The sequence below is a fragment of the Dryobates pubescens genome, chromosome Z (genome assembly GCF_014839835.1).
Source record: "Dryobates pubescens isolate bDryPub1 chromosome Z, bDryPub1.pri, whole genome shotgun sequence".
NCBI classification, from domain to species: Eukaryota; Metazoa; Chordata; class Aves; order Piciformes; family Picidae; genus Dryobates; species Dryobates pubescens.
In genome coordinates this window covers 3174655-3190974 of record NC_071657.1, presented here as the reverse complement: position 1 = coordinate 3190974, position 16320 = coordinate 3174655, and the positions used below count along the sequence as shown (strand labels likewise).

The window sequence follows — 16320 nt, the reverse complement described above, 5'->3', positions numbered from 1 at the left end:
CCCAAAAAGGCGGCGGGAGAGAGTTCGGCAGGGCAGCGGCGGGCCCGCCGCATGCCGGCGCCCGGTTAGGGGAGCGCCAAGCCCGCGCGGCGCGGCGGGGACAAAAGGGGCATTGGCTGGGTGACGCTGTGAAGGAATTCCTGCCGTACAGGGGGAGGGGGATGGGGATGGTGTGCCGTGTGGGGCTGGGTGGGTGTTTTTTTCCTCTGGTGTGCTGTATTTTAACGAGGGTTGCTCAACGGCCAGGCGGGAGGTTGCTGCAGAAAGCGCTCGAAAAGGCGCACGCGGCCCAGCGCGGAAATCGCAGGGTCATCGGCTCCCCTCCCCCAACCCCGCCTCACCGAGCCCAAACCGCGGGCCCATCCCCGCGCCTCTCTGCCCCCCTCCTACAAGCCCCGGTCCCCGTCATGTCCCCCGCACCCCTCGGCGTGTCTCGTCCCCCCACCCCATGGCCAACCGCCACGCAGGCCCCAACCCCCGCCCCAGCAGACCCCCCCCAACCCCCCACGACTTCCCGGCACCCCCCGTGCAGCGGCGGCGGGGCGGAGCCCGCCGTGGCGGTGCGGGGAGGCGAGGCGGCGCTTGTGCGCCTGCGCGGGGGGCCTCGCCCCTTTCGCCCCCTCCTCTGCTTCCCTCTCTGCGCCGGCGCAGTGCGGCGGCGGCTCGGCGAGGGGAAGGGCGAGTCGCCGCTGCCGGAGCAGGGGGGCGATCCGCGGGGCTCCGCGCGGCTCAGCCGCCGCCGCCGCCATGGCGGCCCCAGCCTCAGCGGAGGAGGCAGAAGAAGCAGCTCCGATCGCAACGGACGGGCGCCCGCCTCTCTCGGCGGCGGCGCTGGCGAGGATCGAGCGGAACCGGCAGCGGGCGCTGGCACTGCGGCAGGCGCGGCTGGCGGCTCGGCCCTACCCTGCCGCAGGTCGGATGGCGGCGGCGGTGGAGGCGGCTCCCCGCGCCCTTTTTTCTTTCTTTTTCGGTGGTGGGGAGGTGGGGGGGCACGGATGGGAATCGGGGATGCGGTTTGGGGGGGGGGGTAGGGTGGTAAATTTAGTCGCCGTGCCGCCGTTGGGCGCGTAAGCGGCGGGGGCGGCGGAGAAGAGGGAGCGGGAAAGGACGAAGCGGGGGGGGGGGAGGGAAGGGAATGAGGCGCGGGGGGGGGGGGGGGAAGCCGCCGCGGCGCGCGAGGGCCCCCCCCCCCCTCCTCCTCACACGTGGGGGGGGGGGGGGGGCCTCGTGCGCGCGCCTCGCGGGTCGAGCGCCCACGCCCTCTAGCGGTGCCGGTGTTGGCGGCAGCAGCAGCGGCGGTGGCCGCTCCTCCCGCCGCGGCCTTTTAACGGCGGCGTCTGGGTTTGTCTTTCAACTGCAGGCGGCGTGCGGGTGAGGGCTCCCCCCAAGGTCGTGGATACGGGAGGGGGTTTCTTCCTGGAGGAGGAAGAAGAGGAGGAGGAAGAGCTGGGTGCTGAGAAAATCGTTCATCCACCCGGTAAAAAAAACCAAACAAACAACTGCGAAAAACCTCCTATAACGCGCCCCACCTCCCCTCCCTAAAAGAAAAGGAGGAAAAAAAAAAAAGCAAGGCAAAAATTGCTCAAAAGTGCGGCTTGGAGAAAAAAAAAAAAGAACTGTGGAGGGATGGGTAAAGGGAAGAGGTGGTCGGGGCGGCGGGAGGAGGAGGCGGTGCCGTGTGCGTGGAGCGGCGGGGGAGGGCAGGAAGGCGCGGGGGCGACAGTGAGCGCAGCAGGGCGGGCTGGGCGCCCTTCTCTCTCTTTTTTTCTCCCCCCTTTCCCGGGCTTTTTTTTTTTTTTTTTTCTTCTCGTTTCTCCTCCCTTTTTTCCTCCATCTTTTTTTTTTTTTTTTCCTTATCTCCCCTCCCTCGTGGTGGTTTTTTTTTTTTTTTTTTTTTTCCCTGCCTCCTTTTCCTCCTTCCCTTCTCTCTCCGTCTTCCTCTTCACGCGTTTTCCTCTCTGGATGCTCTTCATTTCTTTCGCGACCGATGCTTCCAGCACTTGCTTCCAGCAGCTCAGCGAAATACCGGGTAATTCATTTTTTTTAAAAAAAAAAAAAAAAAAAGAAAAGAAAGAAAAAAAGGATAAAAGATAAAATATTTTAAAAAATTTTAAAGGGGGAGGAAAAAAAAGAAGAAAAAAAAAAAAAAAAAGGAATAATTTTAAGCCGGGGAAGTAGGACACAGCCAGTGCCCTTGAATGTAGCAGCGTGGGTTATTTTCTTTATTTCGCCTATTTTCCATCTATTTCTTTCTTTCTTTCTTTCTTTCTTTCTTTTTTTTTTTTCCAAAACCGATTTTATTTTCTGCTGTTTCTTTGGGGATTTGGTTTTTTTTTTTTTTTTTTTTTTTTTTTTTTTAAATATGGGATTTAATATATTTTTATTTACGTGATGTGAATTTAACGCGGGTTCGTGGGGGTTTTTAATGCATTTTGTCTTTAATGTGAATTTCGAGCTTTTTGTGCCCAAATCTGGAGCGCCGCTGCGTCGTTAACCAACAAAAAAAAACCAACCAACCCACCCCAGATTTTAAGTTGCCGATCGGGTATTTTAAAACGGTTTTCTTGCCTCTTTCCCTCCCCCCCCACCTTCTTTTTTTTTCTTTCTCTCCCCGCTGGGGGATTTCGACATTTTAGCTTCGCGATATTTCTGCCTTTTCACCAGCGCCCCACACCCTCCTCCCTAAAAAAGCAAATGGAGGAGTTGAGGCTCCCAAAAATAGACTCACTTTCTTCTGCGGGGTTGCCTTTGTCTTGCTTTGTTCCGCTCTGAATCAGCAAGCAGAGGGCTGTTGGTGCAGTGTCTCTTTGTTAGAAATCGCCAGATTTCGTTAGGAAGAGTAAACAACGAGTAGGGTTTTTTTTTTTTCTTCCCTTTTTTTTTTTTTCCCCCTTCTCCCTTTTTTATCCCTTCTAAATTTTTATTTATTTATTTAATTTATTATTTTTTTTTTCTTAAAACCAAGCAGGATCGGGGGATGCCTTTTGCTCTAAAGGGTGTGTAGCGGGGGGGGAGAGGGGGGGAGGAGGAGGAAAGGAGGTGGGGAGGGCGATTGGTGGTGGTGGTGGGTTTTATTTTTTGCTGTGTAATTCATAATGTGTCATTGTCTTAATAAAACTGCCTCTGCGTTCGGGAGTGCTGCTTTAAATGATGAAACGTGATGTAAGAGCATGACTATGTGAAGCATGGAGCATCCCGCTGTCGCTAGCCGGGAAAATGTCGCCTCTTTTTTTTGTTTTCTTTCTTTCTTTCTTTTCTTTCTTTTTTTAAAAAATTCCTTTCCTTGATGCAAACGCAATTAAAAAATGTGTGGTGCTGTATGCCGAGCATTAATCTTCCCTTTCAGGTTACAGCTAATAATCCGCAGCCTTTCTTGCCTTTTTTTCCCCCCCCCCCCAACCTTCTGAGGCTGTATGGAAAACATTTTGATTTTTTTTTAATTTTTAAATTTTTTTTAAAAAGAAAAATATTTATTTTTAAAAGAAAAATATTTATTTTTCTAAAATACATTAATTTAATTCATGTTCTGTGCCAGAAACTGCCATGTTAGAGTGTTGCGAGGAGCCGTTCCTCCTCCTCGCTGCGGTTGATTCGCTCGGTCGTTTCTAGGTGGCCCACGGAGCATAAAACAGATGGCGATGACGCCGGAGGGATTCTGCCCGCCGAGGATGAGGCCAGGACTGATGGCCGGCAGCTAAGATGAGTCTGGGCTTGGAGCAGTGCTGAGAGGGCTTGGGGAGAGGATTGTAGTGGAGCTCCATCCCCATTCCACTCCTAGCAGCTCTCTGGCCATCCACCTCCATGTCTGCCGGCCAGAAGAGACGAGGCCCTTGCCAGCCGCCCCAGGCCTCCATCGTGCTCGTCTAGGGAGAGGCAGGTGTGGCTTGAGCTAGGGAGAAAACCGGAGCAGTCCTGAGAAGGCTTTCAGCTACCAGTGCAGCTCCTGTACCACTTCCTGCTCAAGCCACCATCGTCGGACCTCATCCCCTTCTCCACTTCCTGCCGTTCCTGCCTTGCAGGACCTCTGTTGAGAGGGCTGGAATGGAGGAAGTGGGAGGAGGGGATAGGAAGCACTTTTTATGTAGGGAAAGGAGGGGAAAATGTTCTCGTGTACTTAAGCCTTTTTTTTAACTGTCTAAATGGAAACCAAAATGTCTGCGTCTGAATGTTGAAACTCAATACTTGGAAGAAATTCTACCGTTGCATTATAAAACGGGTTTGGATTTGTACTGTATCCTCCTGGAAAACTTGATTAGAGGAGTTGAACCTAGTCTGTAACCAATGCTACAATGTGAATTTTAGTAAAGTTGCCTTTAATACCAATTCCAGATTCTTGTGTTTAACGTGGTAGTTCCTTAAAGAGAAAAGAAATACATACATATATATATATATAATTTTTTTCCCCACTAGCACCTGTACTAGAATTTGACTATCTCATCTGTGGAGACTGTGGCAAAGAATTCATGGACTCCTACCTAATGCAGCACTTTGATTGGGCAACATGTGATAATTGCAGGTATTGCAAATAATCAGGAGAGGGAAGCTTTCTGTAAAAGATAGCTGGTCGTTAATTGCCATCATGTTCGTTAATTAAAAAGGCGATGAGACTTCTGTTTCAGTAACAATATTTAGTGAGAAAGAAAATTGGAAGCTGCTCGTCTTTTGGTGGTTTCCTTTACGGAACGAGAAGCAGCAGCAGCAGCAGTGTCTCATGAGCCTGTCTTGGGGTAGGGGACAGCAGTCGATCTTTACATAACATGGTGGAGACGTCATTGTCTTAAAAGCAGTTGGTGTGGAAGTGCCTGGTTGCAGAGCAGAGCTGTTGCAAAAGCGGCTAGAACGCAGAATATCTGCTCTCGGGAGGCAGAGCAGGGATTAGCGGAGCATTTGCTGTCCCTGTGGATTAACGCAAGGGAAGTTGGTACTTTGGTCGGCACTGGTGGGCCCGGAGGGGGAGGGGTGTGGGTGGTGTGGCATGGGGTCCAGAGGGCAGAACCCCCCCCTTGCCCCCATCGTGGGCAGTCGTTAGTTGACCTGCAAGGTAAGCAGGAGTTTGACCTTGAGCAGGAGGCAATCTCTGCTCTTATCTCGAACACAAAAATGCTCCAAAAGCCATCGAGATAACCAGGGCAATGGAACAGCCACGTGTGAGTGCAGGAATGAATGGGCGGATGGCGGGGGGAAAAAAAAAGCCCAGGATTGGAGCTTGGGAGTTTGCTCGCAGCTTCCTCCCTTACTGCAGGGAGCGGTCAGGGTTGAGCACATGGTGTGGGCAGTCCACAGCCGTCAGGAGACAAAAGTGCTGTCTCTGGGAGGCGAGATGGGTGGAAAATGATGTCGAGAGGGCTAGGAGTGGTTTTCCTTCGGACCGAGGAGCTTTCGCAGCTGAACGCGGAAGGAGAAGCCGTGGTGCATTAGCTTCTGCTGTGGACTTTGAGTTGTAGACAAGCTGGGCTTGCAGCAAGCGCTTGCCTGGTGGCTGTTGTTAGCACTTATTGTTGGGCAGATTGTTCCGGCTCAGGCCATGCCAGTTGTACTTCAGTCGGGATTGCGTAAATGCGGGGCCGGTTTCTTTCTTTCCTTCATTAACTCGTGAATGCTGCTGTGGTTCCACAGTTTTTTCTCCCTTGTCCGTCTGGTAAAAGTCAGAGTCTTCTAATGTCTTTATTTTACATCTGCCCTACTGCTTTACACTGAGAAAGGAGTGCTCTGTGTTGCTAATCTCGTTCCGGGATCTAGAAGCATATGGAGTGTATATTCTCAGGTGATCCAACCTGTCTCACATTACACATTCTTTCTCTCTTGACCATGTGCCGGGCTCGTACTTTTGTCCTCTTGAATTGCATCTGGGTTAGGTGGATGCCTAAAAAATTATTCATACTCCTTTTAAGTCTTCAGTTGACGCCCTCCTGCAAGAGGGCAGAGTAAAAGCCCTTCCAGTAAAACAGGCTCCACAGCCTGCGTTTTGCTCAAACGGGAGAGTTTTTAAACTTAAATTTCAGGAAGCCTGTCCTGGATTTTTGGCTAGACTGCTGGCATCCAAAGTTATTTGCATATGTAAAGAGAGTTAAGGGCTGCCTGAATTTCAGGAATGTTGGGGGGCGGTGGGGGCTTAGATGCTGTTAATGTGCGGTTTTCAGGTGGAGCTTTCTCACCATTGTTTTACATCTTTCCAGAGATCCCGAGGATAAGCATAAGCTTATAACAAGGACTGAAGCAAAGGAAGAATATCTCCTTAAAGATTGTGACTTAGACAAGAGGGAGCCAGTGCTCAAATTTATCGTGAAGAAAAACCCTCACAATTCACGATGGGGTGACATGAAGCTTTATTTAAAACTGCAGGTATAGAAACTTAAGATTTCTTAAGATAGAGGCTTAAGATTTCTTCTTGCTTTTGGGTTGGTTTTTTTGTTTTCTGGTAGCCAAAATGGTGTCACTTTGGGCTCTGACTTCTGAATGACTTTGTCAAAGCCGAGCAGGTTATCCGTGGCTCCTGTAAATTCTCCACGTGGTTAACACGGAAGAGCTGAGGTCCAAATTACTGGAGATTTCTGATCTTATTTTTTAGAGCAATGTAAAAGGTGGTGGTGGGCCCTCAGTGCTCTGCACGCTTAAAGGTCACAATGTGGCTGGTCGCTCGGTGCTAACACTGAAAAGCGCAGGGCTGCTGCTGCTGCTGTTTTATGGCCCTTTGTAGCTGTGGCCTTAGGAGCCAGAGCTCTGCCCTCAGAGGCGGCAGGCAAGGCAAGTCGTTTGTCCACGCCTCTGGTCAATTTTTCGGAGGCTGCTTTTAGTGGGCAGGCACAGAACCGGAGCTGGGTTTCACTTCATTTACTAAGTTACATCCAGCTGATAACTAAAAATGTTACCTCTTGCTGGGGGAAGGAATTCCACCCATGGGAGACAGAGGCAAGACTCAGTTGGCTGGTGTACGTGTAGGGTAACAAAGTAAATTCATGAGTTAGGATAGTTTACGTTTATCATTTCGGGGGAGGCAGGGCAAAACCCCAAACAAACACATTTGTGTCCGTGCTGTAGGTAATCAAGCGTTCCCTTGAAGTCTGGGGCAGCGAGGAATCCTTGCAAGAAGCAAAGGAACTGCGCCGCGACAGCAGAGAGAAGATGAAACAGAAGAAGTTCGACAAGAAAGTTAAAGGTACAAGGGTTAAGCTTAACAACACCGAGAAGTTTGACAAGCAAGTTAAAAGGCATAAGGCTTAAACTCCCATACTGCAGTACCTACAGCAAAGTGCAGTTCTGTTTTGGATTTCTTTCTGCATCTGATTAAGGCGTTCAGAAAACCTTCGGCGTGGCAAAATGGAGGTTTTTCAAGAGCAGTGTGGGAAAGCTGGGAGCAGCCTGGTCTGACCTCACAGCCTGAATGAACCTCTTGTGCTATGAACACGAGGTGACAGAAATCAGCGAGGGGATAGTTCACGATGGGTGTTTTTGACCCAAAATGTGCCATAAATTGTTCCTTGTCCTGACTCGAGGCGAAACATGGATTTATGTGATTTTAAATTGTGCTATCCATGTGCCTTTTCCCCACTGTTCAGGCTGTCCCCAGCTGCTCCTTTACAGACCCCTCATGGTATCCCCTGCCACGATTTTACACGATCCTGGTAAATTTTCCTTCTGATAAATCCACAGTGAGGAGAGCGTTCGACGCAGGGCAGGCGGCCTGCCGTGCTCCCTGCTGCCGGGTGCACGGAAGGGCTGGCAGCAGGCTGCAGTCCAAGGTGCCAGGGTTCAGCACGAGTACAGGCCTTAACGTGACACAGTTTGCAGGCTGCACGGCCCTGGCTGCAAAAATGTGACTCTCTTCTGGCTGTGGGGAATGCTTGCCACCCACTTGCAACATCCGGATCATATCTGGGGCTGGGCTGCCAGCCTGGTGTCTTCTTGAAAGCCCGCTGACTTCACTGCGGCTGCTGCAGAGGCAGCTCTCGGTGTTGGGCAAAAAACCTCTCAGACTGCCAAGTCATTTGGGAGGCTTACTGTGACCTGAATGAGAAGCACTCCTTCTTGGTCATGTGAAACAATGAGGTGGCTCACAACAAAAAAACCCCAACCAAAACCCCACCACCACCACCTTCTCCTCTGCTTTCCACCTGCCTCCCCTTTTTTTGGATACCTTTGAATGGCTTTTGAGTAACAACAGGGGAAAAAAAAAACCCTTGTGGGCAAGGTGCTAGGTCCAGATGGAAAATGCTCTGAGATTTCCTGTCAGTGGAAAATGCTCTGAGATTCCCTGTCAGCTCCTTACCCTTCAGAACACACAAACAAGGTGAAGATTGCAAGGCAAGTCCAAGCTTGTTCTTGCAGCAGCAAGCTTCTCACCCAACATTTAGGGAAGGCAGGCAGCGCAGCCTGCCACAGTCATCTTGGAACCCTTGGAAAGGTGTTTAGCTTGAGAGGTCATTTTCTGCCCTAGGTCTCTAAAAATTCATTTATATATTTTTTTTAAACAGATAAAATTATTTTTATAGATAAAAATATCTAATTAACCTTTTATTTCATCATTGCCACAGTCTCAACACCTTCTTGTGTTTCCCCTCAGAACTGCGGCGTGCTGTGAGGAGCAGCCTGTGGAAGAAACAAACTGCTATCCACGAACACGAGTATGGACCAGAGGAAAACATTGATGAAGATACATATAAAAAGACATGTACTGTATGTGGCCATGAATTAACTTATGAGAAGATGTAATCTTTATTTCCCCCCCCACTTCTTTTCCCCTCCCCACCACTTTCTTTCTTTCTTTTTTTTCAACTTTAATTATCTTAATGGTATTTTGTATTAAAGCCAAATAAATGCTAATTACGAAGAAGCTGTTGCCAGATTCTAAGAGTGATGTTCCTCAAATGGAAGAGAAGAGGAAGCTTTTGCTTTTAAGCTAGGGCAGAAGATGACACACAACAGTTCAATCAACTGATAAACCAGCAGGACAAAAGATAAATTGGTATCACTCTGCTTCGTCTGCTGATGAAATTAAGCTTAACTTCACACTACTTGTCTGCTGGAGGAGGAAGTCTCCTCGGTTTGTCCTCTTATCTGGTTTCCAGTTACTCTGTCTGGCCAGAGGGCAGAGGTAGCTGATGCAAACCCATTCATGCCAGACCCTACCGTCCAGCAGGTTCTGCTTTACTTTGGAGATTCAACTCCATTAAAGGAGAATTCTCTCAAAAGGGAAGCCACAAGCTCTCGGGGAGGGTCTGACACATCTCCACAGGGGGGATTCCTCTGATGCCTTTTTTTTTTTTCTCTTTAACCAAGTTTTGGACCGGAGACCACGCTGGCTGCGGTCTTTGTCACAAATTTGTAAATGAAAAGCACAAAGAGCTGTCCTGAGGGGCAGCTGGGGGGGGAAGATGCATTCCAAGGTAGATAGCTCTTAAGTGCGCCCAAATGGCTCCTTTCAGCCGAGGGTGGATTTCCTTTCAAGTGTAGATTTCTCCCAATGCAAATCTTCCGGACCTTACAGCTGTTGTGGAACGCTGCTGGAAGTGGCCGAAGCGAAGCAACACCCTGCCAGCAGCACCTCTGCTTTTGTTTACCTTTGCAAATGGGGGGCAGATGTCCCTGCAGTCTCTGGGGTCCTCCCAGGGGAGCCTGGGCCACTGGCTGTGCGGGACTGAAGTGTCAGAAGAGGAGAGAAAGCCTCCGGGGAGGCCAGATGGTTCCACCATCAGATCTTTGCTTTTTCAGTGCTCTCCTGTGGTCTGCAGCCCGGGGGAACCTTCCCACCACACTCAAGGGGCTGGGGGAACTGTGAGGCCTGTGAAAGCAGCGTGCAGGGTTGGCTGCAGGGCAGGAGGCAGGTCCTGGCAGAGCTTTTGGTAGTCCTCCAGGCCACGGTTCCATGACTCAGTGGTGTCTTGGGTCCCAGGACTCTCAGGGCAGCTGGGTGGTGTGCGCTGTCTGCTGAGTCACTTCCCTGTGGGCAGGCTGCAATCGGCCCATGGCAAGTGGCACTGGCCCGCCCTGGCCTCGCCTGCAGTGGCACCACCCAGAAGACAGGAGGTGGCGAGGGAGAATTTCCACATCAGCACCCACCTGGGACATGGCAGGATGCCAACTTGGCTGCGTGGGTTGGGGAAGCTTGTTCCACCAGCCAGCAGCACCAGGTAGCACAGGCTCCTGTGTCAGGCTACCTGCAGCAGCACAGGGTAACAGAACCACTCCAAAACCAGCTGCCTCACACCAGCAGAGGCCGACCCTGCCCCCCAGAGAAGTGGGACCTCATCAGCCTCACCAAGGCTAAGTGCAAAGTCCTGCACGTGGGTCAGGGCAAGCCCCAGCATCAATGCAGGCTGGAAGGTGAAAAGTTGGAGAGCAGCCCTCTGGAGAAGGCCTTGGGGGTCCTGGGGATGCAGAGCTGCCCAAGAGATAGCACTGAGCACTGCCAGCCCAGAGCCAGCCCTGTCCTGGGCTGATCCCCAGCAGTGTGGGCAGCAGGGGCAGGGAGGGGATCCTGCCCCTCTGCTGAGAACACCCCTGCAGTGCTAGGCTAGCTCTGGCGTCCTCAGCACAGCAGCGTTGGAGAGGGGCCAGAGGAGGCCACAGCAATGCTGGCAGGGCTCTGCTGGGAGGCTCCAGGCTGAGAGAGTTGGGCTTGCTCAGCCTGGAGGAGAGAAGGCTACAAGGAGACCTTCTGGTGGCTTTTCAGTACTTCGAGGGGCCTCTAAAAAAGCTAGGGACAGACTTTTGAGCAGGGCCTGATGTGGCAGGCCAAGGGGTGATGGTTTGAAACTAGAAGGTCTAGAGAGATGGAAGAATTTTTTCATGCTGGGGGTGTTGAGACCCTGGGCCCAGGTTGCCCAGAGAGGTGGTAGATGCCCCATCCCTGGAACCATTTCAGGTCAGGTTGTTTTGGGGCTCTGAGGAACCTGCTCTAGTTGCAGGTGTCCCTGCTGCTTGCAGGGGGGAGGGGGTTGGAGTAGATGACCTTCAAAGGTCCCTTCCAACTCAAAGCATTCTCTGACTGCTTTGCAACAACGGCCCCCCCCACACAGGTAGGACAAACACTCCCAGTAGCGACCTGCTTCACCTTCATTTATTTTCGTCTTTAATTGTGCATTTTAATTTTGTTTTTCTTTGCCTTTTTTTTTTTGTTTTTTTTTTGTTTTTTCCAACCACACCACATTCCTACAGCATCTTTAAACTATCCACCACCTCATGCTTCAGCAGATCCAAGTCCCCCCAGCTAAAGCCACCCGGCATCTCTATGCCAGCATCTCCTCCTCCTCCTCCTCCCTACAGATCCAACCAGTTGCCCGCTCAAGTCAGGCATTGACACCTCTGGACCTACAAAGAGGTGGGGAAAGGTTGTCCAACAAACTCAAGAAATGCAACCCAAAGCCCATGCTCACCATGGAAATCAAATTCATTTTGAAAGACATTGCTCTTTTTTTTTTGTCATTGGGGTTTGGTTTTTTTTTTGGTTTGAGAAAAATATGGCAGGATTAGGCTTCTGGATCCCCAACACCTGTAGTTTGTCAAGGCTCAGAGGAAGTTACAGGTTTGCAGGTTTTGAGCTGTGTTATCAGTTTTACAGAAGTCATATTTAAAGATGAGACACACAACCCCACCTCCCCCTACCCCAACACCACCACCCCCTACCTATTAGTTAACAACCAGAACTCTGATATTGAGCTGAGACAGTGAGGAAAAAAAAAACCCACAACCAACCAAAATAAACCCAAACCACTATTAATTAAAACCTCTAACAGGATTAAAACATGTCTTAGGAAAAGGAGAATGTAATAAACCAACAATCAACCCACCCTGGAACACAAACACAACTATTGGATTACCCAAGTAACAAAGAAAGATCTGAAGAAGAAGTCTGTGCATGACTGACAAAACCCTTGCATACAGCAAATGTACAACAATTAAAGAGTATCCCCTAGAAGAACAGAGCTGGGGAGGGGGGGGGAGGAGGAGTGGGGGGTGTCAGTCAAATCAGAGAGGGCAGGCAGGGAAAGCAGAAGGGACAGAGCTAAGTCTAGGAGGATCTATGGGATTGGGACAGGGCCACGCACAAACTTCGGCCTACAAAGTAGGAGGTTCTGTTTTTCACCCCTCCTGGCTTGCTCTCAGGAGGTCGATTGGTCAGCATATGGATGAAATGCACCACCAGGTATAGCACTTGGAAAAGAAAAGAGGAAAGTTGGTACAGGAAGAGAATTACTCAAGGTTCCTATTTGGAAAAGAAAAGAGGAAAGTTGGTACAGGTAGAGAGTTACTCAAGGTTCCTATTTTCACTAAGCGTGAACTGAATAGCGGTGGGGGTGAAACCATTTGAACATCCATCTGCAGAGGTGAGGGACCGCAGACAGCTGGGAAACACACCACACACGGAGGGACCTGAGCACCTAAGGCAGCGTCCTCGCCACTCATGGCTGCTCACCCTAGCACAGGCCGCTCTGGTTTGGCCTTTCTGTAGGTGTTAATTGCATAACTCAAAACTAAGGCTACTCTATTTTCAGGCGTTTCTCCTGGCCTGCGTCTCCTGTGAGACCGAGTCTAGCGCTAAAATGCTTCCTGAAGTCACCAGAGCCAAGTGCTTGCCGCCACATTTTAAAAGCAAGGGAAGGGCAGCAAGACGCAGCCACCACAAAGCAGTTGCTATTAAGCCAGGTGAGGTGAGGGCACTTGGTTCAACCCACTGTTTCAGAAGCTGTCCATGAAGTTCTTCTACTGATTGTTTGTAGCTACTGGAATAAAACACTAAGACAAAAACACTAAAATAAAAACAACAAAACAACCCAACATATTCAGCTGTATTAAAATTGTGACCTTCTCAGCTGTGGAAACCCAGCTGGCCTGGGTAATAATTCCTTGTGTGCTTCTACACTGCTCTGAAAGCTTCACTCGAAAGTGTTTCACATGCCCAAAGTTAAAGGCATTTTGTCCTGTGCCATGCCAGAGAACTTACCACAGGGCTCGCTGAGAAGGTGCATTCCCCTTCACACTCACAAAACACTGAGAACTTCCTCTCCTTCCTGCAGTTCCTATGACTTAAGGGCCAGGCAGAGGTAACAAATTCAAATCTATCCTATCTTTATTTGGGGGATTTTCTTTCTTCCTTTTTTTTGGCCTGATTTTTATTTTCACATAAGCAGGAAGGGAGGAGAAAACAAAACAACAACAAAAATATTATCATGAAGTGTCAAACCAGATTAAAAAGACATGAAGAATAATTACATTTTTTTGTTTGTTTGTTTTTGGTTGTTTTTAACTTCACATCTACCCCTCCCCTCCCCCCCCTCCCCCCCCACTATCAGTCTTCTCTTGTAAGGCTTACACGAGAGGCTTACACAGTTTGACTGTGGGTTTTAGAGCACTGCATTTTGTATTATAGAGGAGCACATCAAAAGCCAGGTTTTTTTTTGTTTAAGTCAAAAAAATTTTCTTCTATCCCCATTTTTTTTTGGAAATAAAAATAAAAAGGTTAAAAAAAAAAAAAAAGAAAAAGAAAGATATTTAATTCATTTTCTTTCGTTTTCTGTTTCAATTCATTAAAAGTCCTGCAGACAAGACTGTGCCCGTCAACAATCCTCAAGCCTGCAGAGCACAGAACTGCTGAAACACGGCCAGTATGTGGTGGTCCAGTTCAGCTGTAAACAGGAGGTTCTCCAGGGTCACCATGTACTGCTGGATTATCTGGTGATGCTGGGGGGGGGGGGTAGGAGGGGGGATGAAAAGCAGAAACAAAACAGAAACCTTTACTGCTTCCATTCATATAGAATAGACCAGGTTGGAAGAGACCTTCAAGATCATCGCGTCCAACCCATCAACCAATCCAACCCCACCAAAACAACTAACCCACGGCACCCAGCACCCCATCAAGACTCCTCCTGAACACCTTCAATGATGGTGACTCCACCACCTCCCCAGGCAGCCCATTCCAATGGGCAGTCACTCTCTCTGTATAGAGCTTCTTCCTAACACACAACCTAAACCAGCCTGAGACTGTGTCCTCTTGTTCCGGTGCTGGCTGCCTGGGAGAAGAGACCAACATCCACCTGTCTACAACCTCCCTTCAGGTAGCTGTAGAGAGTAATAAGGTCACCCCTGAGTCTCCTCTTCTCCAGGCTAAGCAACCCCAGCTCCCTCAGCCTCTCCTCACAGGGCTGTGTTCCAAACCCCTCACCAACTTCGTTGCTCTTCTCTGGACTCGTTCCAGCAAGTCAGCCTCCTTCCTAAACTGAGGGGCCCAGACCTGGACACAGTACTCGAGGTGCGGCCTAACCAGTGCTGAGTACAGGGGCAGAATGACCTCCCTGCTCCTGATGCAGGCCAGGATGCCATAGAATTCTCCAGACGTAAGCATCACAGGTCAAATGTTTCTCACAAAGCTGTCCCACGTCCGCAGCACAGAAGCCGCTGACAAGGAAAGCGTAGGGCAGGGCCACTGCTGACTGCCAGGAGAAGACAGGTACTGAAACCCTGTCTTGAGAAGCACTGTGCTTTCTGTAGCTCTTCACTTCTGGGCCCTGAATTGTCCACAGGGCACCACACAACTGCAGAGGTATCCCATGAGATTCCTGGCATTTGTTTGCCTCTGAAGCCTCATACGCCACCGTGGATCACCAAGCCAGGCTGCCCAGAGAGGTTGTGGAGCCTCCTGTCTCTGGAGGCATTCAAAACCTGCCTGGACGTGTTCCTGGTGCTTTACTCTAGGTGATCCTGCTTTAGCAGGGGGGTTGGACTAGATAGATCTTCAGAGGTCCCTTCCATGCTGTGATTCTGTGAACAGTTCAGCCTACCACTCCCATTCTCCCCACAGATCTTCTGCCTGCACAGGTATACTTCTCTGTTGTCCTTACTTTCAGCCAGCCACCTGTGCTTGTGATCTCATTTCATACAGAGCCAAGAACCCCAAAATTATGTTTAATAGATATTCATGCATCTTACTAAAAAGGAATTCTGTACTGTTTTAACCCTTTTAATTAGAGGCATAGAACAGAATCGCAGAACAGACATCCAATTGAGTGGTTTTATTCACTCAAACCTTCTCCTTCATATAAATACAGGAGGAGCACAGCAAAATCTGTGATCACACCTTGGTGTCTTTCTGCAACACGTTCACAGCGTGGGAGTTAATCAAGGACCAGTTATTCCACCCCAGAACCAGAGTTACCACCTAGCCCCACGGCAGCCTTCAGCGAAAATGTGCTGCTGCCACCTACTGCTGTTCTCGTGGAGTGCTCACTGCTCCAGCCACAAAACTCGTCTGGCCGGCCCTGCCCTGCCCCACAGCCCTCCCACACCGAGAAACCTACATACCTGCAGGAAGATCTGCTGCAATCTCTCTATACAGCTCTTGTACCAAGGTGTGAACACATCAATCCCGCCAGTCTCGCAGCGCACTAAGTGCTCAGTTAACAGCATTATGAAACGCTGCAGGAGAGGGGAAAAAAAAACACACAACAATACTCAGTCTCCTCAGAAAGCAGGGTCCTACCCTCAGGTAAGAGGATCTGGGAGGAGGGACAGAAGCTTTGAACTGATTGTAGCGACAGGGCAAGAAGGAATGCATTGAAGCTTGAGGAGGGCAGATTTAGGCTGGAGATTAGGAAGAAATTCTTCACAGTGAGGGTGGTGAGACAGTGGAACAGGTTGCCCAGGAAGGCTGTGGATGTCCCTTCCCTGGGAGGTGTTCAAGGCCAGGTGGGATGAGGCCTTGAGCAATCTGCTCTTGTGAAGGTGCCCCTGCCCATGACAGGGGGGTTGGAACTGGATGATCTTCAAGGTCTCTTCCAACCCAAACCATTCCATGAGTCTATGAACTATTTTGCTTGGCAGACACCGAATTTAGTAAGCAAATAAATTCTGGTTGTTCAGGAAACTGTCTGCTAGCAGAACTCTGCTCTTCAGCACTTGAAACTGAGCAGATCAAGCTCCAGAGCAATCTTTGACTCCAACTAGCCCATAGCAAACCCATCAACCCCTTTCCATATTCTTAGCCCAAGAAGGTGCCTGAGGAACAAGTTACACTTGAAAGCTCATAAATGCAGCAACTGTAAAACCTTCAAAGTGAGAAGAGACTTTGCCCATCCTTACCTGGAATATAACAAGGAAGAGATTCTTCTGCTCACTCTGGGCTGTCTCCACCTTCTCCTGCAAGCGCTCTATCTGCTCCTCCAGGGGTCCATCCTCCCTGTCGCTGCTTCGATCATCGTCATCATCATCGTCGTCACTGTCTCGCTGCAAGTGACAATGACACAGGACTAACTAACCAGCAACCTGTGGATACTGGTCAAGCCCCTCCAGTTCCACATGCCTGCATAGCAACTGGAGAGCTGCAGCTGC

At 49.9% G+C, this 16320-nt stretch overlaps 2 protein-coding genes across 2 annotated transcripts in view; one reads left to right on the top strand and one right to left on the bottom strand.

Annotated features, from left to right (window-relative positions):
* Positions 1-630: 630 nt before the first annotated feature.
* XPA (XPA, DNA damage recognition and repair factor) lies at positions 631-8711 on the top strand. Its single transcript, XM_054178670.1, has 6 exons — positions 631-913; positions 1361-1477; positions 4411-4516; positions 6177-6342; positions 7039-7156; positions 8561-8711. The coding sequence occupies exons 1-6, from the start codon at positions 748-750 to the stop codon at positions 8707-8709; spliced, it is 822 nt and encodes a 273-aa protein (XP_054034645.1). The 5' UTR covers positions 631-747; the 3' UTR covers positions 8710-8711.
* A 4790-nt stretch (positions 8712-13501) lies between these two features.
* Positions 13502-16320, bottom strand: part of NCBP1 (nuclear cap binding protein subunit 1) — a 38933-nt gene continuing 36114 nt past the window's right edge. The window contains exons 21-23 of the mRNA XM_054178796.1: positions 16072-16215; positions 15295-15408; positions 13502-13677 (exon numbers count right to left, since the gene is read on the bottom strand). Coding sequence (XP_054034771.1) covers positions 13564-13677; positions 15295-15408; positions 16072-16215 — 372 coding nt within the window. The 3' untranslated portion in view covers positions 13502-13563. The remainder of the gene's footprint in view (positions 13678-15294; positions 15409-16071; positions 16216-16320) is intronic.

Bases quoted from the DNA above. Each gene is read 5' to 3' on its own strand.
- XPA (XM_054178670.1), top strand. From the start codon at position 748: ATGGCGGCCCCAGCCTCAGCGGAGGAGGCAGAAGAAGCAGCTCCGATC. The intron at 914-1,360 runs GTCGGATGGCGG...TTTCAACTGCAG, and splicing joins TCGGCCCTACCCTGCCGCAG to GCGGCGTGCGGGTGAGGGCT. The intron at 7,157-8,560 runs GTACAAGGGTTA...GTTTCCCCTCAG, and splicing joins GTTCGACAAGAAAGTTAAAG to AACTGCGGCGTGCTGTGAGG.